General features: G+C 51.6%; 1 protein-coding gene across 6 annotated transcripts in view; it reads right to left on the bottom strand.

Annotated features, from left to right (window-relative positions):
* The window catches only part of Slc41a3 (solute carrier family 41, member 3), a 41,683-nt gene that overhangs the window by 12,551 nt on the left and 4,015 nt on the right, over nt 1–25,117 (bottom strand). For 2 of the 6 annotated variants that reach the window (XM_006506625.2, NM_027868.2), the window contains exons 2-5: nt 21,681–21,983; nt 8,943–9,050; nt 7,411–7,482; nt 107–251 (exon numbers count right to left, since the gene is read on the bottom strand). In XM_006506625.2, the coding sequence (XP_006506688.1) occupies nt 107–251; nt 7,411–7,482; nt 8,943–9,050; nt 21,681–21,953 (598 nt within the window). In that variant the 5' untranslated portion in view covers nt 21,954–21,983. Of the gene's footprint in view, nt 1–106; nt 252–7,410; nt 7,564–8,942; nt 9,051–14,216; nt 14,617–14,890; nt 15,395–21,680; nt 21,984–25,117 lie in introns of those variants that run through there. The other 4 variants (XM_006506626.4, XM_030255596.1, XM_006506627.4 and 1 more) reach the window with 4 other exon arrangements.

Below are 25,117 nucleotides of genomic sequence, written 5' to 3'. Positions count from 1 at the left end.
TCTGAGGTGTCTGGGGCCTGGGGTCTGGGGTACTTGGGGCCTGGTGCCTGGGGTCTGGGGCCTGGTGTCTATGGCCTGGGGTATAGGGTCCATGGGCATGGCTCACCTAGGGCCAAGGCAGCAAGGAAGGCGGTGATGACGCTGCTCGTGCACAGCAAGGCCACCTTGGACCAATCGAACTCCTCGTGGGACACTGTGCCCAGCATCAGGGAGGCCACTGCAGCCAGGAGCCCCACAACAGTGGCCTGCACCTGCCAAGACAGAAATCAGACCCATGAGAAGGGTCCCTGACCACTGTCACTTCCCCTGTCCTTTCTGACTTTTGGTCACCTCAAGGGTCAAACAAGACCCTTCTATCCTTCATGCTGGGCCCTGCTGGCAGTTTTCCTCCTCAGTACTTCCTCCAAGGTGTTCCCTGGAGAGCCTCCCTGTCTACCTCTGTCCCATGTGAGATGCCACCTGCAGGAGGAGATCAGGGTCTTGGAGGGATGCATGCCTCTGACTGGCCTCTCATTCCCATGGTAGCCCCAGACCCACAGCAATATCACATATGCTGGTCTCACACCATAGCTATCCTGTCCCCAGCTCACATTCTCCTTAAACTACTTCCCTGTCTCTGGAGCATGATGCTCTGAGCCACTAAGACCCTTACCACCTAGAGTCCTGGCCTGAACCAGCATCAAGACCCTTAGTCTAAAATGTCTATATTACGAAAGGATGAAGGAACACAGATAGAGCCTTGTAATGTCTATGGACAAGAAGAGCAGGTAAGTGCATGTATGCACGTGAGTGCATGTGTGTGTGTGCATGTGTGTGTGTGTGAATGCATATGTAGAGGTCCAAGAATAACATGTGGAGCTGGTTCTTTCCTTCCACCATGTGGGTCCCAGGGATTAGGTAATCAGGCCTGGCAGCTAGTAAGTGCCTTTACCTATTGAGCCATCTCATGGCTCCCACTTTCTTTTTTCTTTCTCTTTCTCTCCTTCCTTCCCTCCCTCCCTCCCTTCCTTCCTTCCTTCCTTCCTTCCTTCCTTCCTTCCTTCCTTCCTTCCTTCTTTCCTTCCTAGATTTATTTATTATGTATACAAGTATTTTGCCTGCATGTACAGCTGCAGGCCAGAAGAGGGCACCAGATCTCATTAAAGAAATGTTATGAGCCACCATGTAGTTGCTGAGAACTGAACTCAGGACCTCTGGAAGAGCAGCCAGTGCCCTTAACCTCTGAGCCATCTCTCCAGCCCACTTCTTATGTTTTGAGACACGGACCTGGGACTGTTTTCGCATAAGGCTGGCCGGCCAGCAAGCCCCAGGCATCTTCCCATGTCTGCCTCCCTGTGCTGGGACTGCAGGTGCACAGCACCACACTGGGCTTTTTATGCTGGTTCTGGGCATGGAACTCAAGTTTGGTGCTTGCGGTGAGCACAACATCCCAGGGTAACCAATGTATTCCACGCAGAGTCCCCACAGGATTTCTCATGGTGTCTGATGACTCACTCCAAAGGCCACAGAGATGGGTAACCTTATAGGTGCAGAGCCAAAACAGTTTGCTGGAAGGAGGTTCAGAGAGGGGTTTACTGGTATATATCAGATACATTGTAAAATAGGAGTCAAAATATACCAAATACATTGTAAAATATGAGTCAAATATACCATGGACCTGGAGAGGCAAGAGCAGCCTGTCATTGCCAGAGAGAGATGTACGGAGCTGGGAGACAGAAGGGAGCACAGAAAGTGATGTAGGAAATGTTCTGTAAATCGAGGCTAGTGCAGAAGGGATGAAGAAGGCATATCCTGGATATGTGACCTCAGTGAGTGAATACTAAGAAATTAGAGCAAAGGAAACTGAAGGACTGTGGCCAGGAAAAAGGTGGACCCACAGCCCGCTTTGCACCCTTAAACTAAAACCGTGGGGTGAAATGAAGGGATATGTGATAGAATGCTCATGATATTTGCAACCAGGCATGGTCATACCTGCCTGTTCCCACAGTGAGAGCCATGGCAGGAGGATTGAGATGTCAAGGTTAGCTATTCTACATGATATCTAGCAAGAATCAAGTAAATGTTTAAAAATATCTCTGACCACCAAAGGCCTTCTTTTAAAGATACAGCATAAAATCCATAAAGAAGAGTACAAAGCTGGGTGTGGTGACATACACCTGCCGCTCTGGAGACTGAGGTAAGAAGGTCACAGGCCAAGGCCTGCCTGGGCCACAGAGTGAGTTCAAAGCCAGCCTGGGCAACTGAGCAAGCCCTTGTCTCAAAATAATAAGTAAAAAAAAAAAAAAAGAAAGAAAGCAGGAACTACAGCTGGCTGGTAGAGCACCCACCTAGATGCATGTGATTCAACTGTCAATACTGAAAAAAGTTTCTATATGTAGTATATTATAAACAAAGTTTATATGTGATGTCCATATGATGAAGATACCATGGAGTTATATACAGCAATATTATTGACTTTCCTAGTTTTCAAGAAGATTCTAAGTAGAATCTGTTATGAAGCATGTTACCGGATGCTGGTATCCTTGGTGTAGCACCCAGTGCTGATCACATACGGTTAATGAATAGAAAATAACCAGGAGGCCTATTCTTTATCCTTCAGGCCTTGTGCTGTTAGCTTGAATTCAGAATGCCCATGCTGTAAGTCTGGTCTTCAGTTACAGGAAGGTGTGTGGGGGCCATTAAGAGATGGCGTTTCCTGGGAAATCTTAAGTTTTTGGGAAAGTGCTCCCCCTCATTCTAATTTGCTTCCTAGATACCATGGGGCAAGCAGCTTTGCTCTGTCAATGCATCTCCATGGACACAATGGCAACGGGAATCTAGGAAACCATGAGCCAAGCAAACCTTCCCTCCATATAAGTGTACTGTCTCAGGCATTTTGTGACAGCGATGGGAAACAGACTCATGCACTAGGTAAGGTAAGCCTAACACTAAGAAGTTAGGAACAGATCAAAGTCACTGTGAGCTGGCTCTCCTACTTACTGATGTGGGTAAAGACTGGAATGGGAGCTGGGGTAGGGTGGAGACCTAGCATCTTCTCTAGAGGGGCATCCCTGTGTGTGAACAGAGTTGGGGTAACACACTGCTCTAACCAAGCTGCACAGTGAGTCTATGTCATCACAGGGGAAACACGAGTTACAGGATGGGATGCACAGAAAAGATCTCTGTGTCTTCCGTGTCTACAAGTCAGAGTTCTCTGTCGGCATGTGCACAGGGGGGGCGGGGCACTCGTAGTTTTGAGGGGAAGTTTCCGTTCTGGTAAGGTAATGGAGTAGACAGTGATGCAGCCACTTCCGTGCTACTGCTGGTACCAGCTAGATCTAAGCTTAAAACTGGTCAGAAGGTCACAAACAGCTGGGGACATCACAGGTTGGTGACAGAATGCTTATCCAGTTCATGTGAGATTCTGGATCCCAGTCCCAGCACTTCTAACAGACAGACAGACAGCCAACAATAAGCCTTAATGTATAAGAGAATGTAGCCATGCCAGTATCGCCTAGCAAATAAAGACTAGGAAGAACCCAGGGTACGTCTTCTGAGACAGAGCAAAGGGAGTGAGAGGCTTGCACAGGCTGCACGGTGGCACTGCCCTGCTCCGAGGCTGCCCTCGGTCTTGCTGGGGAGTCCCCATGCCCAAATGAGAAGTTACACAATTTCACACTGGGGTTGGGGTGATGGCTGGAGAGATGGTTAAAAGCAGTTAAGAGCAAGTGTGTTCCTGCAGAGAAACCGGGTTTGATTGCCAACACCCTCCTGGGGTTCCCAACAGTCTGCAACTTCAGTCCCAGAGGATCTGATGCCCTCTTCTGGCCTCCACAGGTACCAGACATGCATACAATACACAGACAAAACAGCCATATACATAAAATTAAAAGTTAAAAAATGGTTTCCTGCTGAGAATAAATGGCTGCCTAATGCTCAGCCCTGTCCAATGTTGACATCAACATCCCCCAGGCTCAGGTGACAGGTGGCAGAAAGAATGTCAGAGCATCAGGGCAGGACGAGGGCTGTGAGGTGCCATCCTCTGGATGACATGGTCACAGCGCTCATGAGCTCACTGCAGCTGGGGTCACCTGCTCAAGGTCAGTCAACATTCCAGCAAGCAGCACTAACTGGATTCAGTGGTTTTCGACAGAAAAGGGGAAGGACGAGAAGGAGGGGCGGATGTGTGGGTGGGGTCAGGAAGGTGTGGGTGAAAGAGAGCGGATATGATCAAGGTACAGGGAACATGTAAGAAATTGTCAAATAGTTTTAAACTTAAAAGTTTCATCACTGGTTTCACATTTAAATGGCAGTACATGTTGAAGTTTTTTAGAAGTCCAATTGTACCACTTACCCAACACCCTGTGACCAAAGTTAAACCCACTTAAAAAGGAAGAAGCAAAATCATATGTAAGCTAAATCTGAGACAGTGTGTAAGTTAAGTCAGGCCCAGGTAGGCATTGTGAGTCCTGAGGCTCACAGTATGGAAGGTTCTAGAGAGGCAGGAGAGGTATGCCCGGTGTTGGGCCTTTGTCACCCCCTGACCCGACCTCTTCTTGTGGATCTGCTTTAATCTCTCAGCTACTCAGCCACAGGCCCACAAGACTCTGCCACACAAGACTCGCCCAGGCACTGTGGGCAAGAAACACCAAGACAGGCTTCAACCAGAACAGTAAGGCAGGAGGCACATCCATCATATCCAACAGAGAGAGGCCGAAAGGGTGTGCACACACTGTACCAGAGAAAGAGAGGGGATTGAAGGGCTACACACACTGTACGCAGGAGGGAGAAGGCTGAAGGACTACACACACATACACATACACACACACACACACATGTACACGCACACACACATGCACAAGGGTGCACACACACATGTACTTGCACATGCACATACATGTACATGAGCACACTTGACATGCATATGTGTGCACGCACACACACAGGTGCTCACACATACACACATGCACATGAATGTGCATACACATGTGCACATACACTATAACAAAGAGGGAGAGGGCTGAAGTGCTACACACATATGCACAAGCACAGGCATGCACACATGCACATGTGCATACACACACACATGTGAGCACACACACACATGCACATGAATGCACATGTGCACATACACTGTACTCAAGAGTGAAGACTGAGGGATAGCAAGCAGTTGCAAGGCACACAGGTTTACAGGCATGGGCTGTGAAGGAGGAGAAGCAGGGCTTGATTCAAATACAGCTCAGAGTGAGGGTCTTCATAGTGACAGACTTAGGGGGAGAGGGTAGTCTCCCTGGTCAAGTGGAAAGGACCAGTTCTCAGGGGGGAATGGTTAAATGACGATCGGCTTTCCATCATCTGTAACAAAATCCTTGAGAGAATCGACTTAGAAGCAGAGGTTTGCTCTGGTTCACAGTGTTAGGGGAATCACTTGTATGGTCAGTTGACCCCATTGCTCTGAGCCTGTGGTACAGCAGATTCATAGAGGATGCAAAACAGGTCCCTCTCACAGCCAGGAAGCAAAGCAGAGAGAGCTGGGGTCCTGCTGAGGTTGTTGTTGTTTTGTTTTATATTTCTGTCAACTTGACACAAGCTGAAGTCAGTGGGAATAAGAACTGTCGTGGTTTGAGAAGACTGGCCCCCACAGGCTCATATATTTGAAAGCTGTCACCAGGAAGGGTAACTCTGATAAGATTACAAGGATTAGGAGACCTTGTTGGAGGAGGTAGAGCCACTGGGGGTGGTGGGCTTTGAGGTTTTCAAAGCCCACGCCAGGCCCAGTTCTCTCTCTCTGCCTGCAGATCAGGATGTAGCTCTCAGCGGCTTCTCCAGCACCATGGCTGCCTGTGTGCCACCATGCTTCCTGCCATGATGATCATGGACTGAGCCTCTGAAATAACTGGACAGTCATAGAATGGGCAGCACATCCATGGTACCCAAAAGAGAGCGAGCTGGAGGGTGGCACACACACTGTACCTGAGAAAAGAGGCTACAAGCCCCAAGTAAATGCTTTCTCTTGGTTGTGGTGGCTTTTCACAGCAGCAGAACAGTAACTAAGGCAGGAACCTCAGCTGAGGAAATGCCACCATCAGACTAGCCTACAGACAAGTCTGAGGTAGGAAACCTCAGCTGAGGAAGTGCCACCATCAGACTGGCCTGCAGACACGTCTGAGGCATTTCCTTTATTGATTATTGATGTGGGAGGACCCCGCCCACTATGCAGTGTCACACCTGGATCAGTCCTGGACTGAATAAGAAATCAGGCTGGGCAAGCCAGTAAGTAGCGCTCTTCCATGATCTCTGATTCAGGTCCTGCCTCTAGCTGCCTGCCTTGAGTTCTTGTCCTGACTTTTCCCTCAGTGATGGACTATAAACTGTAAGATGAAACAAACCTTGTCTTTCTCAAGTTACTTTTGGTCATGGTGTTTGTCACAGAAACAGAAACCTGACTAAGATACGAGGGGCACCACAGGCAGCGTGCCTCCACCACAGTGGGTCAGGGGCCTTCAGAAGAACCACGTGTAAGGAGAGGCTCATGAGGCCGTTCTAACTTGCTGTTTGGAGGTTGCCTCTGGGAGAGGCCAATATTCTGACCTGGACGACAGGAGGAATACACCTATTCACTAATGGACAAGGGCATACAGCCCAGCCAGGGCTGCCCAGTTGACAGGCGATGTAGAGTCTGAACTCAGTCCACATAAGAGGCTGCCTGTCTCAGAGAAGCTCACTAAATCCTGGACTACAGTACCGAAGAGACAGCTGTATACCCAGCCTTCCTTCTTGCCTGAGCCTACCTTGCCCTCATCTGTTTCTGCCTTGGGTACCGTGACTTCAGTTCACAGTGAAAAGGGCCTAAATGAGCTGAGCCCACAGAGGGCCTGGCAGGAGGAGGCACAGTGTAAGAGGGGCATGAAGGGCTCTGTCAAAGACTGAGATAGGACAGGTTAAGCAGCAGGGGCAGGACTAATGAGGGTCTTTTCAGGCAGGAATGATCCATCAGGTCCCAGGGAGGTTAAGTGAGGTCACTGGAAGAAAGCAAAGGTGGGGTGTGCCCACCTGGGGAGCATCAGTGACCCAGAGAAACATGTGGGTAGGAAGAGGCCACTAGCAAACGTGGGGCATGACTAACACTGAGTACACTCAGCCCCCTAAGAATTTGGCTTAGAAAGTAGGCAGCGGGGAAGCCGCAGGAACCACAGACCTAAAGGCATCTCTGGGTAGGTATGGTGGCTCCCTAGGATGCTCTTCACTATGCCACAGATACCGTCTGCTGGACAGATGGGTGGCCACATAGACAACTGTCCTCCAAAGTCAGTCTAGAGTACAGGGACCAGGCTCAGTGGCCTCCCGCTTCCTACCCAGAAAGGCGGGCCCCAGATCCACAGGGGAGCGGGGAAGGAGAGACATTGAGGTGATGCTCCAAGACTCACTCACCTGAACCACAGCGAGGTTGCTGCTGATGATTTTGTACCTCTCCTGGCGGTCATCGATTTGCCCAGTGTTGGCCTAGCACACAGAGACAAGGGCAGCGGCGTCAGGCTGGTGGATCTGGAGATGCCAGTCCTTCTGGACATAGCCAGCCCCTCTCTCAGGAAACAAATCAGAACAGATTACTCTATTAAGCTTTCTAGATGGTGACCTACTTCCCCCCTTTAACATGTATTTCCTTTCTCTCTCTCTCTCTCTCTCTCTCTCTCTCTCTCTCTCTCTCTGTGTGTGTGTGTGTGTGTGTGTGTGTGTGTGTGTGTGTGTGTGTGTGTGTGTGCGCGCGCGCACATGTAAGTATAAATGCCTGAGGAGTCCAGAAGACAAGGTTAGAGTCCCTGAAGCTTGTTACTGGAAGTTGTGAGCTGCCTAGTGTGGGTGCCTGGAACGAAATCCGGGTTTTCTGCAAAAGCAGTGTGCTCTCCTAACTGGTGAGTCAGCTCTCCAACCGTTTATGAATTGACCTAGACACCACCCCCCGACCCCGTTGCCACCCCCAAATAATTAAAATTATATTAATTTTCTGTGCATGGCTGTTTTGCCTGTGCTGTGTCTGGGCACTATGAATATGTAGTGCCTGTGAAGGCCAGAAGAGGGTGTCAGGTTCCCTGGGACTTGAGTTACAGATGCATGTGAGTTTCTCTGTGGATGCCAGGAACCAAACCCAGATCTTCTGGGATTCTCTGGAAGAGCACCAAGCTGTTTCTTCTGTTCCCGGCCTGGCCTCTTTTATGGAGAAACAGCACTATACAACTATAGTTGGAGACGCTGACATTCCACAGTGAGCCATGCACACAGCAGGTGTCCATCTCTGGCCCTTCTTCATCAGCGTTGGAACTCTTTTGCTCAGGCCCTTGAACACAATATACCTTGGACACACTACTGTCCTTTTCATGTGCAGGATGCCAATGGCCACTGGAGAAAGGGGATGCCCTCTGTATTAACAGGAGGGTAACACCACAACCCCTGGGGGATGCCTGGAGGAGAGGAGCAGAGCTGACCAAGGTAGGACCTGTGTTGGCTACAGAGCCAAGTGCAGACAGCCACAATGAAAGGGGACAGGAGGGATATAAGAACAGAGGCAGTTAATGGGCAACTGAGAGCCCCTCCTTCTTCCTGCCTCAGAATCCTCCTTTGAAGCCGTACTACCCACTGATGCATTCATGTGTATGTGCCAGGGACTGGGGAGTATGGCCTAGGGTCCAGACAGCAGCATGCAGACCCTGGGGAGTAGGGACACAGAAAGTTGGAGGAAAGTGCATAGGGGCACTGCGCTGGTCCCTCAGCAGCTCAGGGTGGCAATGGAAAAACAGTACAAAACTTGAGAGGAGACAGGAACAGCCTGTGAGACACCAAAGCCCAACCACGCCCATGTGGGTGGAGACTCTAGTCCCCAAGCGAACCACCCAGAGGGGCTAACACTGAGGGGAACATTCTGTCCCCAAATTGCAAGTGACCTGAGCCATACAACTGCCACTTACAGACGTGGAGAGCCGAGACGCCAGCGTCATTTCCAGGTTTCCCTTCAGACCGACGAGGGGTGGCACCAACGTCATCAGGTCTTTAACATCTTTGAACACTGGCCAGTGCTGGAAGAGAAGGCAGAAGGAGATGAGGCCAAAGACAGCTCGGCAGATATCTGCAGAGAACCTTCAGTCAGTGACCTTGCATGCCCTGTGAATCAGCCTGGAAGACCGAGCAGTGTCCTAAATGCCTTATTTATTTTGAGACAGGGTCTCCATGCATTGCTCAGGGTACCCTGGAACTCACTCTGTAGACCAGGCTGGCTTTGAACTCATAGAGATCTGCCTGTCCTCTGCCTCCTGAGTGCTGGGATTAAAGGCGTGTGCTGCCCATAACTGGCCTAAATCGTTTAAAGTGAAAAACTTAAAGTGTTTTAAGTAAACAGGACACTTTAAATATCATTAACCGAATCAGCAGCTGAGGCCTCCAGTGGGCCCCCTCCTGCCTCCTATCCTCAGAGGCCAGGAAAAAGGCAGGGCTAGACTGGAGGCCAGTAGTCTGGCCCAGCGCCGCCTGAAAATGTGCCAGTGTGCAGCAACAGCTTTGTAGACATTGGATCAAGTCACCAATTCAGTTATTTCTCCTAATTTGGGAGGCCTGGAGAAACTCTGCTAAACTAACTGGTAGGGGCACTTTGACAAGGGTATCCCAGGCTCCACCCGGAACCCTGCTGGACCCTGGGCTTTCCAGAACAGGAAAGTCCATTTGATGGAGACCCCGCATCTAACACACAAACAATAACACCGGAAAAGGCAGAGTAGCTAGGATGTGTTGAGAAATATGGGAAAGAGAGGAGGTGTTCGTGTGATGGACCCTCCCCACTTCCTCCCCCCACTGCCTGATAAACACCCCCAGATCTGATTTAAGTAGGGCCTCAACGGATTAAGATCTTCTTTTTTTTTTTCCCTTTTGGTTTTTTGAGATAGGGTTTCTCTGTGTAGCCCTGGCTGTCCTGGAACTCATTCTGTAGACCAGGCTGGCCTTGAACTCAGAAATCCGCCTGCCTCTGCCTCCCAAGTGCTAGGATTAAAGGCGTGTGCCACCACTGCCTGGCTACGGATTAAGACCTTAAGGTTGTGGGATTCTAGGTTCTAGGCCTAAAGACAAATTCCTTCTTTTCTGAAGGGGGTCCTGGGCTCGGTCCCCAATCTCCCCAGGAAAGAGTAGCTAGAGACACAAACACATGTCACCTCTGGGGAAAGCAGGAGTCACCCCCAGGCAGCAGTGCCTTGGAGGCATGACAGAGAAGGACTAGTCAGAGGCTCTATAAAAGTCTTATCTTATATATTTACCCACTGGGTAGGAACAAAATGTAGTCTTAACGTGCATTGCTTTTTTAGCACCGAGTCTGAACATTTTACCCTGTTCATAATGTTGATTCCCTCTCTAAAATGATCTCTTTGCGTTTGCCCACATTTATCCCTTTGCTTGGATCTTTCATAATATAGACATTAGCCCTTTAAGAAATGCATGCGATTTCCTGCTCTCAGATGAAGAACTCGGTTGGAAGCAGAGGCCCACCTGCAGGGGCCCTTCCTTATCAATCCAGCTACTGCCGCCCCATTCTCTGCAGCAGGGGCCTCAGGTCTGTGTGTAGCTGCCTATCAGCCCCGCGCACCCCTCGGGCACACACCACCCACACCACCATCACACACACTCTCCTACTCCTGACCAGGGCTGTCTGGCACACCCTGTCCTTTCCTAGCATGTCCTCTGCCCCAGCCCTCACCCACCACCCTCTGCCTCCCCCACAGCCTGGTGCACATTCTCCCGGCCACACACAAGGCCACACATCTAATAGCCCCACATCAGAACAAACTCTGTGTCTCTTCCTTCAACTCTCCTCTCTCTCAGCGCCAGGAACTCCTGACCAAGTTTCCGTTCTCCTCCTCCAGTCACAGCTCAGTGCTGTGCTGGCCATGGCAACAGCATTCTCTTCCTCAGGACCTGCTGTGTGTGAATGGGCTCTTGGATCACTCTCTGCTGCCCTCGCCCCTGGAGAACAGCTTGAGGTGGCCAGCCTCTGAACTTGTTCTCTGTCCTAGCCCCCTGCTCTAGCTCCCTGCTGGTCTCCCTAATGACTCCGCCATGGTCCCCAACCCCTTTCTTCTCCTGACCCAGTCACACTTCCAATTCTCCCTTCTATTTACACATCTCTCTTTCAAGGCTTGAGTTACTTCCAGCACCCAGCCCACCTTCCCCACAGTTGCATGCCTCAGGAGGGAGGAAGGGAGACTTGACTCCATGGTCCCAGACCCTTGCTGCTGATGCCACCTTGGGTTAGGGCTGAGCCAGTTCTGGCCATGAAACTGACTGACGGTGCTGGGGATGGACCCCGGTGCCTTGCCTGAGCTAGGGTAGTGCTCTATCCTGGGACTGCATCCACAGCCCTGGCCATGAGAGTTAAGCCATTGACCGAGCGTGTCAGGTGAGAAGAAGATGAACTGAGACAAGGTCAACAGAGACTAGCTAAAGTGTGTCCCCCCAAATTGACGGGACTGCAGCTGTAAAGACACAGTGTTTAGAGACACGGTCCTCAAAGAGGGGCTGAGCTAAGGGAGTCATAGGAGGATGATCCCTGATTCCCAATCCTACAAGACTGGTAGGGTATCTCACAAGCACAGATATGCAAAGAGAGGTGACCATGTGGGGAGCAGGGGGGAGGGGGGAAATGGCATTACTGGCTTAGGATGTCGACACTGCCAACACCTGGCATCTCAGACTTCTAACCCCTAGAGATAATGTCAACTTCTGTGGGATACACTGTCTGGCTTCAGGTGCTCTACAGCAGCCCTGGCAGACTGAGGCAGATGACAAAGGAGGCCTGACCCCTGCTGATGTCCTGACCACCCAGATCCAGAATGGCTCTTTCTCCAGGTTTCTTTTGTGTGTCCTTGATGTCACTTTGGTCTGACTGATGCTCTGAGCTCATTGATGTCCCTGGTATCCCTCCCACCTTATGGATGTAAGCTGACAATATTGGACCTCAACCATCCCCAGGCTCCTGTCTCCCCCTGGGCCTCTTCTCCTCTCCTACCCGCTTCCGGTTCTGCCCAGCAGGATTTAACCCCTGTCCTCCCCAATTTGACTTCAAGTCATCCTAACTTTTAAATTCTGCTACTGATCTCTCAGACGCTTTACAGATGTCTATCCTGATGGGTGGGGTCAGAGTGGGAGAGGGAGGTAGCCTGTGGTACTGGGAAAGAGCCTCCCTTGCTCTCTCCTCCCCCACATTGTTGACATTGCTTCCAGGACTGAGCTTCGTGACATAAATATGATCACGTCACCCGGTCACTTCTGACCTTGCACTGCCAACTCCACGCCTGAATATACACCCAGCTCTGATCACTAAACTTGTTCAAGAATGTGGCTGGCACATCACACTTCATGCACAGCCAAACACCAGCACAGGCTGTCAGAGAGGGCCCTCTAGACTGCTGTCCCCTCCTGTATTTCACCATGCAGTATGTACCAACCAGTTTGCTCATGGCTATGCTAGTAATCCAATACCACAAAAGCAAGGCTCACTCTATAAACAAAAAGCCAAGCCCCTTTGCCCTCAGTGTAAACTTCACTTCCTGGGCAGAGTGGACAGCTAGCAGTGTCTACACTCAGGACACAAGCCACCTGTGTATTCACACACCCCATGTCTCTGCCAGTCGTTCACGCCTTCCCACAGTGTGGAAATGGTCAATTGTTCTCCAAGGCCCACTCTGATGGTCCTGTCCTGTTCTCTCTAGAGATCCCTGACCTGCAGGAGGGTGAAGTGACCTCCTTCCTACGGGCAGCCTCACATCGCCTCCACCAGCTGCCCAGTCTGACAAGCTAGCCTTCTGGGAGCCTAGGGCAACTGAAGCGTTGCGAGCAGGGAGTGCACGGCAGGCCAGGGATGGCTGAGCTCATGCTGGGCAGTCTGGCAAAGCCCAGCCTCTGGGGATTATCATGCATGCAGCCTTAGGTAGGGGCAGAGCACACCATGGAAGCAGGTTGCACCAACTCTCTAGGAACAGACTGATCCCAGCATTCTGAAGACCCAGTGTCCTGTTCTCTGAGGTGAACAAGCAAAAACCGAGTGCCCTGGAGTTACTGACACACCTTCCAGTCTCGGGCTGTGGTAGAACTCAGAAGTATGGTGCATGCTGGCCACGATTCCATCCCCAGCACCACAACCACACACGAGTTAAATTTAAAAAGAATCAACATCAGCATTATTATATGTCTCTATACATTTGTGCATATACGCATATTGGAAATAACTTTGGCAACCACCAAACTCATGGACTGAAACCCTGACTCCCAGGACCTTCAGACGCAAGTGTCTAGAGACAGAAGATTGTGTGTGTGTGTGGGGGGGGGGGCGGGGGAAGGAGCTGAGTGAAGGAGGTCATGGGTGGGTGAGCCCCAGACCTCCATGGCTGTTACCTTACATGCAAGGTTAGGGGACAGACCTACAGAGAGGGACAACTTGTGAAGCACATCAAGAAGATGGCCCTAAAGGATGACCACACCAACCCCGCCACCTCTTCACCTCAGACTTCCAGCTGCCAGAACCATGCCAATTTCTGATGATTATGCTTCCTCCACGACTGACACTGTCTGTGTTTTCCTAATGCAACACGTAATGCTCCGTAACAAAGGCCACAAAGGCTGGAGGTGACAGACAGTGGGATTCACTCAACAACAGTGACTCCTAAACCGGACTCAGCAAATGCCCCTGCCAGATGGAAAGTGCCACCTCGTGGAGAGGTTTGGGGACATATGGGACTCCCATGCCTTGCTTTCCCCTCCCTCAAGGAGCTCTGTGGGGACTCTGGAGAGGTAGGTCTGTCATTCAGCTTTGCCTATCACCCAGACCACAGAAATCAGCAGGCTCCTTGCTGCTTACAACCTGTTTCTCACAGCTCAGACAGTCAGGTGCTCTCATTATTCCTGATTTACAAAAGGGGAAACGGAGGCAGCGAGGCATTAAAGACTCCTGTACTGAGTTGTAGCCTTGCCTAATAAACTCACACTCGGTGGCAGATGACAGAGGCTGCTGTGGGCTCACAAAGGCTGCCTTGGAGGGCTATCAGGTGTCATCGCTGTGACTGTTAAGGTGCTAGGAGCCCAAGGTATCTTCTCACCAGCACGACTGGTGCTGGATCCCAGCTGGGCCCTGCCACCCACAGGGAGCACCCTGGTTCCTGCCCTCCACCCGGTTTGTACCCTCTCCCTTGGAGCCCTGTACGTACTTGGACAGTGTTCATCACCAAGCCAGCCGTCATCATGCCCAGGCCGGACAGCAGGATAGGTATGGCGACCTGGCAGGTGGTGGTGAGGACAGGCTCAGGGAGGATCCCATGAGGGGAGCGGGTGAGCTCACAGCTGAAGCCTCGAAGCTTCTTGCCCTGAAAGCGGAACTCAAGGCTGAGCTGAGTGACGACCATGATTGGGCCCCGGTTGAGTCTGTCCTCTCTCCTCCCTGCCCTCCAAGGCTCTCTTCTGCAGAGGTCCACACAGACAGAAGCTTTCCAGGAAGTGCCACAGTGGGTCTCTGAGAGTCCCTTGGCCGAGGGCCAGAGTAAACAAGGCCAGACCTGGTCAGAGCCTCATTCAGGAGGCTGCCGGTGTCCTCTGTCCATTCCACTGGTCAGGTTCTCCTCAGAGTACAGCTGTGGATATGCCGGGACCTCCCTCTTCTAGCCTGCCAGAGAGGCTCACTGTCCCTCAGCAGCGACCTTGACAGTGTCCAGTAGTCCAGCCCACGCTAGCCAGACTGGGCAGGGACACCACCCACATGGGCCTGGCTCTGGTTAAGTACCCACGCAGAAGTCAGCACCACCCTCTGTGTCCTCTGCACACGTGCCATGGGCTGCTTTGCTCTGGCCGAGAAGGGCCGGGAGACCACAGCTCCAGGGATACTCACCCAGGCCCACGCATGGGGTTCAGTCCTGTAAGGTCAAGGACTCTGAGGGACTGCAAGATGAAAGTGACACCTGTGGTCAGCTCTGTGCCAGTGCGTGGGGGCTCACAGCCACCATGTAAAGCTGTGCTCACACAACTGGGGCCCTGCTTTCCCTCAAAGGCCTGGACCACTTTATCCAGCTTGCTTCTGCTCAGAAAGATCAGAACAGGCCCTGCTGATCCCACCAGAGGGAAGGGGCCCGGCCGGGAAGCTGCACTGGAGTCTGAGAGTGCCCCTTTGTATATGCCACGGGCCAGAGGGACACTTCCAAGCCTAAGGGCCAACAGAATACAAACTGAGGTCTCTACCAGCAAAGGTCCCAAGCTGAAGGTCTGACTGACTTCTATTAACCCAGGGTTCACCTTGGGGTCCTGGCCTCCCCTCTGTCCCATTCCTACTGTACTACCCTCTTGGACACCTTGCCTCTGCTCTCACAGATCGTCTCATCTCATGCTCAAGTCCAAACTCCTTTATCTCCCCAGGCAGAACTTCCTCCCTAACTAACTGCCCCCCACCCCCATCCTGCCTGCCCCGGAAATCCTCAGCGCATCCTCACTCACTCTCTTCTGCTCGTTTGTCTGGAGTTTTAAGTTTGCCACAGGAGGCAGAGGTGTAGGCTGTAAACTTTGGTCCTGGTTCTGGTGGGCCAGCCCTACCTCTCCTGATTGCTTAGCTGGCAGCTCAGGGTGGAGAAGCTACCACGTGGAATAGTTTTTGGGCTCCTCTGTCTCTTGGCACACTCACGTTTGAAAGCCAAGCAGTCAGAACAACATGAAGAGGCTGTGTGCAGGTGAGTGAAACACCTTGGGCCAGGATCTGCACATGGCCAATAGGTGCTGCCATTGGAATGCTTAAACTATCAGTGACCAGAGTGGGTTGCTATGGGAAGCGCTTCTGAATTTGGGATGCTGAGCCATACAGTAGCCTAGAACTAGACCCCAGCACCTTGTCCATGTACTACATTTTCTTCATCCCAGATGCACCTCTCCACCAGCCCCCAGCCTTTCCACCAGCCCCCAGCCTCTCTACCAGCCCCCAAACTCTCCACCAGCCCCCAGCCTCTCCACCAGCTTCTCCACCAGTCCTCAGCCTCTCCATCATCTCTAGCCTCTTGTGAGCTCCCAGACCGTTCCTCTCAGCCTCCTGTGCAGGAGCAAGTGCCCCAAACTCTCCAATTTTCATGGCAGTTTCTTCCATAGTGCCTCTGTTACGCCTTGCACATCAGTGAACATCTGCCAGAAAAGCATGCTGAGCCCAGACACCCTCACTTCAGTCCTACATCCAATCTGCTGCCCTCAAAGTTTTCCCTGATCTGCCCCCTCAGCTCCATCAGGAGACCATCTCAGTCACGACCCCGTGGCTTCTCACACATCGCCTCCAATGACAACACTTGTTCTCCCTGTCATCAACCCACATGGGCATTCTAAGGAGGAACCCTCATGAAATGGGAACAGCATGCAAGTGAGCCTCACCTTCTGAAAGGACACCCATACCTGAGCCATCTCTGTCTGAGCACACAGCCATGTTACCCTACATACCTTTGGAAGGAACTTCTCATGGACCCCTTTGTCATGCTATGGCCCTCACACCTTTGGCTGGCCTCAATAACGATTGTCCTTGTGGCCAGCTAAGGTGCCTCTTGATCTCCGAGTCAAAGCCCCACAGCTCTTTACCCAGAATCTCTAAGTACAAGCAAGAACCGCAGTGGCTCTGTCGAAGTATGAATAGGAATACCTAACTATCCTTCCCAAGAAGAAGCCTGCCCCAGCATTCCTGCTGTGGTTTGGGATCGAGGAAGTCACTCTTGACCATGCTCTACAAAGCCCTCCATGCCACTTACTGGACAGAACACCTCCCTGCATTCACAGCTTATAATGCCCACGTTTTACAAACAAAGAATTTAAGGCTCCGGGAAGGTTTGCCTTCAATCACAAAGTGTACTAACGCTCAAGGAAAACAATGACTGTCCCCCTACCACCTGTCCCCACTCCCCCTGACCACCACCACCGAGAAAGCGTAGTTTAATGGGAGACCACATGTCCAGCATCCACCTCGGCAGCCCTGCCTACAGTCTATGATCTGTGGTTTGGCCTGGTCTAAACACACACGAGTTAGTGTGGAACAGCAGAGAAGAGGCCTGCAGAAGCCACCGGTGTCAGCGCACTGGCTGGATTGAGACAATCCCTGCAGGTTGGTGATGAGCTGGCTGCTGAACACAGAGTGGAACCATCCCCAGGCACAGACATTTTATGCTGGCATTGGCACCTTCCACAAGGTCACCCTAGCTTGGGATCATCCATCTACACGGGACTCACCGAGTCACACACACTGGCTCCCTGAAACATTCTTACCAGAACAGGAGAGTCCCCTGAGCAAGCTTATCAGCCTTGGAGAAACACACAGGAGAGAGAGGGGCAAGGAAAAGTGAGGGAGGGATGGAGGCATGGAGGAAGGGTGGGGGGAGAGAGAGAAAGAGGGAGAGGTGCTTAGGGAGTTACTAAAAGCCAGTGCTGAAGTGGTCACCTGTGGTAGGCAGGAGGATTACAGTGACCCTTTTGGCTTTCAGAGTGTGCTGACTATTGTAATGACTTGCTTTTAGGATGATTAAGCTTTCAGCAGAAATAAATAAAAGAATCTACGCGTGTGAGAAACGGTACTTTCCCCCGGGAAAGCTGAGAACAACACATGTCAACACGGCTTACTGGGTCACAACACAGAACATCTCAATGTGATTTTAAAAATAGTCCCAGCACAGTGGAAAATCTCATAGCCTGACTGGGCATGGTTCAGATCTGGGTCAAGCATCAAGTGGCTTCCTGGGTGACCTTGCACAGTCCTTCTGATCCCTGGGCCTCCAGCCTGTCCTAGAGTCCTGGACATGAGGGACTGGGGCCTATAAGCAGCTCTCAACCTTTATGTACAATGCCCCCCCCACCCGCCCCAGGAGGTAGAATGTCTGCATGTGTGAGGTCAGGCTCTGTCCCTAACACGGCAGGAGGGGGAGAGCACAGGGCTTTGGCATCACATCACCAATCCTGGCTTCCAAGACTGACACCAACCCTGACATGAATCGTCCCAGGAGCAGTTTCCAGATGCTGTGCTACCTTGCACCTGGGCAGGATGGGCTAGCTGGCCATGAAAACATCCCCACTGCTCAGACCTCAGATACCAGGCTGTATACTTCATTTTCCCATTTCCTTTGTTTTCTGGTCTGAGCCCACAGAACCCAGGGGAGAAGGTGAAGCCCCACAGCAGCTTCTCAAGTGCTCCTTAGATTCAGGCTCCCCACCAGCATCTCCGCCAGGAGGCCTTGGGCAACTTCCCTCTCTCCCGGGCTGTGCTGGCATAGCTTAGCTGTTTTCTGTCTGGCCTTGCCGTCTGGCACAGACACATGCATCTATTGACTCTCCCCACTCAATCACGAGTACCGCAGGAGGGCGACCTGTTTGTCTCTCTTGTTCACTGGGACCCTGTGCATGGTGTCTGGTTGTGTGCACACAGGGTGCAAGTTGCCAGGATGGACAAATGAATGAGTGAACGAATGAATGAACAGAAAGGCAGAAACAACAAGGAGCGGTAAGCTGGTCAGAGACCCCGGGGCATAAGTGAACAGGAACGCACCTGCCTCACGTGTTCACGGCCTTAGTGCCAGCCTCAGCACCACAAGAGAGGAAGGAAGCCCTTTCCACAGCCAGTGGACATATGATGACCTAGCACTGTCCCCAGCACTTACTCAAGATGGAAGGGCTCTGAGTAGCCCAACCAGGAGTCCCCTGTGGCTCTCCCTCTTGTGGGCAAGGTGTCCAGCCAGATGCCCTCCTCAGCAAGCAACCCACTGAGGTTGGTTTGAATAGGTTTGGCTCCCATTGTTACAGCAATAGAACCCCCTAAGATACCCAGCAACACCCCTTCCTTAGTAAGGTCCCCAGGGAAATGTTCTCCATAGTGAGGGGTCCAAGCCTGGAGCCTGTCTGTCCCTGAATGAGCCATAGTCTGCTAGCCCAAGGGACTTTCCAGGAAAGCTCGTCTGCCTTCCTGCAGGAAGTGGCTCCCATCCTTCCATTCTACAGAGCAGGGCCTGCCCCCTCATCCTAGCCAGCTCTGCAAGTATGTGGTGGCATCCCCCCTCCTCAGACTGTGAGTGTGGGAGACTAAGAAATGCCGTGGCTCACACTTGCCTAGCCCTGGGAACCAGTCATATCTTCATAGCCTAGAGTGGAAACCCTTTCTTCCCAGTGAGGGCCTCAGGCAGCCTCAGGCAGGCAGGATCCCAGGACGACCCAGGGCACCTGCCTGGTTCTTACATTGTACTCATTGCTAACATTGTACTCACCACTGGAGATGGCTGAGCCCAGTGCAGTCAGCTGGAGCGGAGCCTGCTCCTCACAAAGCCCACCCTTCCTGCTCTCTTCATGTGGAGGCTCTCTCCTCTCACCCCAAAGCTGAGGGGTGCCACAGTGAGAATTAACCTGACTGCGTCTGCTCAGGGAGGGGCACCAACATCTGGCAGGTACTCTCCCTGGCACTGTGTCACGTGGCTCAAGTTAAGTTTTTCACTAAACCTCAGTTCACCAATTTGGCTGGATTGGCTGGCAGCAAGCCCCGGGGATCCTCCAGTCTCCCACCTTCCCACCAGGTTTGTTCCTTTGTTTTTTGAGACAGGGTTTCTCTGTGTAACCGTCCTGGCTGTCCCAGAACTTGTTCTGTAGACCAGACTGGCCTCTTAAACTCATAGACATTCACCTGTCTCTGCCTTCCAAATGCTAGGATTAAAGGCATGTACTACCATTTCCTGGCCCCTGCCACCAGATTTTTATGTGGTGTTGGAGATCCAGAGTTAAGTTTACCAATGTTTGCTCCCCTCCCCCATTCCCATAATAGAACCCTGGAGTCTAGCTAATTTATAAAAGGAAAGGGGTTCATTCCAGTTTGTGGTTCTGGGATTCTGGGAGCACAGTGTCATTCAGTCAGCTTCTGGAGCTCCATGGGCTGCCCTGTGGCACCGTAGAAAGGCAGAGAAGAGAGGCAGGCGGACATGGATGCTGAAAATGAACAAGACAGGAAGCACGAGAAAACCAAGGAAGCCAAACTCACTTTGTAACAATCTGGTCTCGGCATAACTGACCCACTCTGAGAACCACACTAATGTGTTTGTGATCCAAAGTGCCTCTTGAAAGCTCCACCGCCTCTCAACAGAGTTACATTAAGGGCTAAGCCTTAACAAGCGCTGTGGTGGGGGCAAACCACATTGGAACACAGCATGTAAGCAAAGACCATAAACCAGTAAGGAGGCACGTGTAAGCAAACCACACCATGATACACAAGGCCGTAGCCTTAGACCAAGCCCCAGTGCTCCTGCCGCCCTCTATGATGCTTTTATACAACTCCTCCTGCTGCACTGGGGACAGAACCTAGTGACCCGGCTTGCCACCAAGAACAGCAAAGCTTCTGTGGTCAAGTGACCCCAAAGCCTCTGTGGTCAGGTGACTCAGATGGCACCGCAGCCATGGGCCTCTTTGACAAGACAGCACATAAATGAATCGGGTGCCCTGTAGCACCAGGAACGGTAGTGAGGAGCAGGGGCCTGGGTCAACCAGCTGCTCAGGCAGAGAGAAGGGAAACACCCATAGCCTCAGGAGAGACGGGTCCAGGACCACAGAGGCTGGGAGCTTTGGAAGAAGTATGGCATTGTAATCTGCTGGATTTTAGACAGCAATAGAAATTAACACATGAAATGCAGTTTCCAACTCGCATGTGTGTGTGTGTGTGCGTGTGCGTGTGCGTGTGTGTGTAACTGTGTATGAAGTTGCTTGGTGGCCAGATGATATGGCTGTTCTTCTCTATCACTCTTGCCCTTATTCCTTTGAGACAGAGTCTGTTACTGAACCTGCACATTTGCCATTTCGGCTAGGATAGCCGACCAGTGAGCTCCCAGGATCCGTCTCCATCCCCCAGTTCTAGGGTTATCTGGATTGTAAGTGCATCTGTGCCCAGCTTCTGCAGGTCTTCACTCTCACACACGGAGCTCCCTCCCCATTCCCTGGCAGATTGTTAAACACAAGAAAGGCTGGCAATGGTCTGCCCATAGGCGTTGGGAGATGGACATCTCCTACAATTTGCCCTGGGCTAGGAAGGAGATTTGGTGACAGCCATCCAAGCTGCATGTAGGTCCTTGGGCCTGGCAGTCCTATTTGAAGTGACAGACCCACAGACTGCCTCGGGTGTGTGGGACATGGCTAAGGGTCACTCGTGGCAGCATTTGGTAGCGACACTATGTTGTTACTATGGGCAACTGTGTCCCTCCCGGTGCATTTGTGTGAGTCTTGGTCTTCCACACCTCCAGGTGTGACTATTTCTGGAGACAGGGCCTTTAACAGGGAAGTGAAAAGGAGGTCATTAGCACAGACCTTATTAGCATGACTGCTACCCATAAGAAGACAAGGAGACACAGAGGGAAGATATAAGAGAGGCCTCAGAGAGAAACCACCTTGCAACACCTTGACATTGGCCTTCCAGTCTCTGCAATGGAAACAAGCTAACTTTCTGCTCCTTACTCCCTCATAGAACAAATGAGACAGGAAGTGATCCAGTGAATCCGGGTCTATCTGTAGGGCATGAGCCCAGCCACTATCTTACTGTGCTTAACTTGGGTTAAGCTGAAAGAACCTTGCCCAATACACCTAACAACCCTCCAGCCAGCCTCAGCTGCCCACTCCTCAGGTTGCCCTGTCCCCAGGAAGCTGTCTCTCACCTGGAAATAGTTCAGAAGCAAGCCAGCCCAGGACAGTCCCATGCCTGCAAGCAGGAAGGGTATTACCACCTGAAAGCCAATGATCAGGGACGTCTCCCTGCCAGGCGGGGCCTCCAGTGATTTGGCATCCACCAGTTGGCTCTCAGAGACCGCCAGGTGTCCTTCTTCAGAAGCCTTTGGGAGTCTTCCTGCATCGTGGCTGGGCAATGGCCCCAGCTCCTTCAGCCTTCCACAGCCTTCCAGCCTCCTCTGTCGGGCTTCTGTCCCTTCCATCAGCACACGGCTGAGCCCAGCAGCCCTGACCTGGGAGACACAAAGTGACAGGGCTAAAGGGCAGGACTCCTGACTCCCCAGGACCTCCATCCATCCATCCACCTGGCAGCTGCCATTCGGGACTGACTGTTACAGGCTATTTGAACCCTTAGCACACAGCTTTAATCCCTCTGGCTGGACTGCAGACTCACCCTTAGTACACATCTTTAATCCCAAACAATGAAGGTAAAGTTAGGTAGCATCCATATTTGAAAGAGATGTGTAATTGAGTGGCAGGAAAAGTGGCAAAACAAAGACTTGACAGACTAGGATAAGCCCAACTCTCATGAGAAAAGAGAGGAAAACGAAGCTACTTAAGGGAGAGACAGACAGCATGGGAAGAAGAGAGTGCAGTACAGGAATACAGTAGAGTTCCTGGAGAGCAGTGCAGTAGAGTTGCGAGGGAGAGCAGAGCAGCAGAGACAGGGAGGGGGAGGCAGGTTTTGCCAGGAGAGTTTTACAGAGACAGATTGAAGAGAGAACAAGCTAGACACAGGTAGACAGAACAAGCAAGAGAACGAGAAGGAGAAGGAGCCAGAAGATTAGAAAAGATTGCTAGAGTTAGTGTGAGGCCAAGAAGAGCAATTCAGCGGCCAAGAGAAAAGTTAGCAAAGAGAGGAGTTTCAGCCAGAACAGCTGAGATGAACCAGCCAGCTAGAGATCAGAAAGAAGAAGAAAGGGTGAGCTTACTCAGCAGCAAGTCTCAGAGGCTGAAAACATTCAAGGCCTAGATCAGAGTGTAGGGAGGCTAGAAGCTTCCAGGACTAGGCTTAGCTAGGTTACCTGACGGAGGCAGTAAGTCTCCCGGATGACAATTACAGCAGAATGTAAGTTACGGCTTCATAGCTTCCACCACCCCAATTCTCTCCCCATGAATGCCATCTGCACAGGCTGAAGAAGCCCATGCACTCGCCCATAGAAGGATCACTAAACGTGCATTGGAGGTAACAGAGTGAGGCTCCTTATCAACCGACCAATCAAAAACCTGACCTGGCACTGAGGAGGAACAGAACACCCATCTAGCTGGACAGTGGTGGCACACAACTTTAATCCCAGCACTCAGGAGGCAGAGGCAGGCAGATTTCTGAGATTGAGGCCACCCTGGTCTACAGAGTGAGTTCCAGGACAGCCAGGGCTACAGAGAGAAAAACCTGTCTCTGTCTCGAAAAACCAAAATTAATTAATTAATAAAACCCCCCCAAAAAACCCAAAAAGCCCACTATTCTAGCATGTACCGGCTTCTATCCTCACTACCAATATCCAACATGAATGAATGAATGAATGAATGACCAACAAGAAATACAGTCAGAACCACCTTTGTCAGAACTCTGGGAATTAAGCCAAGGCTGTAGCAACCCAAGGACTATCAGGAACATTGTGACCTTCACCATATTAGTGACATTGCGAATCAGTCTCATTGCCTTTAGCCTGGAAGATGGGTGGCTGGGAGGGCTGGTTCCGTCTGCCAAGGTGATTAGATTAAGAAGTGCCCAGGGCATTGCTGAGGCATGACTTACAGAGATGCTTAAGCCTGTCTGTGGGTTGGGGTCTAAGGCTGGATAAAAAGAGAGAAAGGTACTTCCTGGACTGCCCAGATGCAAGCAAGTTCCGACCTGTTCGCCCGTGTGCCTGCTGCCTCACTGATATCCCTTAAGGTGCTTCTATCAGGTATTTGTTCATAACAATGAGAAAAGAAACTAAAACCTCAGTTCTCCTTGGGGAGAAGCAGCAACAGAGCTCCAGATGAGCCCTGGTCCTTACACCCATGTGAGGTTCTGAGGACACTCCCTCTGCAGATTGTCTGGAGACTGCTAGTACTGAAAACCTGGGAAACAATAACAGGCTGATGAAAAGGTTTAAAAGGGACTGCACGGGGGCAGGAGATGTTCCAAGGCCATCTAGACATGCAGTAGGGCTCACGTCCAGTGTTGGATGCAAGTTCAGAAAATGGCTGACAGGCATAGGGTGAAGGCAGGCAAGGGGAGGCAAGTACTAAGGGCTCTAGGGTGGGTGGGGTGGAGGGGTGCCCGGATTATCCCTCAGTGGGGACTGTGGACTGGATGGGTCACTTGGCAGCAGTGATAGCACAGAATGGTGTTCAATGACTTCAGAAGTCACCAGGCAGCAAGTAGCCACAGTACATCCTCCTCACAGGACACACAGAAGCAAGAAAGTACAACTCAAAACAGGAAGTGTTGGCAAAGAGGACCAGACACTGGCCCGGAGAAACCCTCAAGGTGGGTCTGTTAACATGTTTAAAGAACTCACGGAACCCCTTAGCCCAAACTGACAGAACTGGCAGGGAGTGTGCACACCCTGAAGACGCTCCCCTCAGGCAGAGAGCACAAATCCAAGGCTATGGAGTATGGTGTGCATGCTTCTGAAGGCAGCCCATGGCTAGAAAGACAGGCAGTGTCTAGAGCGATGGGCAGGGCTGTGTGTCACAAAGGGCCTCACAAGGGCCTCACAGGTACCAGAGGCTCGGGAGGAGGGAGGTGGGGATGAGGGCCAGCCAGTGACCCCAACAGGCCCTCCTGGGGCTGAGATTTGCCCAGTACCCCAGAACACTGAGAAACAGTGAATCACTATTATAGAATGTGTTGGCCACTACAAGATAATGGCCAAGCTCACTCCGAGATTCCAAAATAGTCCATCCAATCTTCCCTAGGGGACAGGGCTGAGAGAAGACTGCCCATGTGGGACAAAAACTGCCCTCTGCTGCATGCTCAGAAGACAGCCTGGCTCACAGCATCCAAGGGCTAAAAATGAACTTGCTTGTGAACGAAACAAAACAGCTCAAAGCTCTCCAAAGAATAGGCCTTCTCCCATGATTCTGGGAGGGACGGTGCGTCCCATAAGTTGGAGCAACAGAAAAAGAAATTGAGAGAATGAGATGACCACCGGACGCTGGGAAAGCAAGGTGCTTTCAGGACACGCACGAGTGGATAACTAAAGTGAAGGAACAGCCGAGGCAGCAGCCAACAAGGAGCAAACACGGTGCAAATGAGATGCACGTAGCCCAGGCTGGCCTCAAACTGGTTGTGTAGCCAAGGATGACCCAGAACTTCCGATCCTCTTGCTTCCTCCTCCGGTGGAGTGCTGAGATTACAGGTGTGCACTGCCAT

The sequence above is a fragment of the Mus musculus genome, chromosome 6 (assembly GCF_000001635.26).
Source record: "Mus musculus strain C57BL/6J chromosome 6, GRCm38.p6 C57BL/6J".
Lineage (NCBI taxonomy): Eukaryota > Metazoa > Chordata > Mammalia > Rodentia > Muridae > Mus > Mus musculus.
This window is presented reverse-complemented; position numbering and strand designations above follow the sequence as displayed.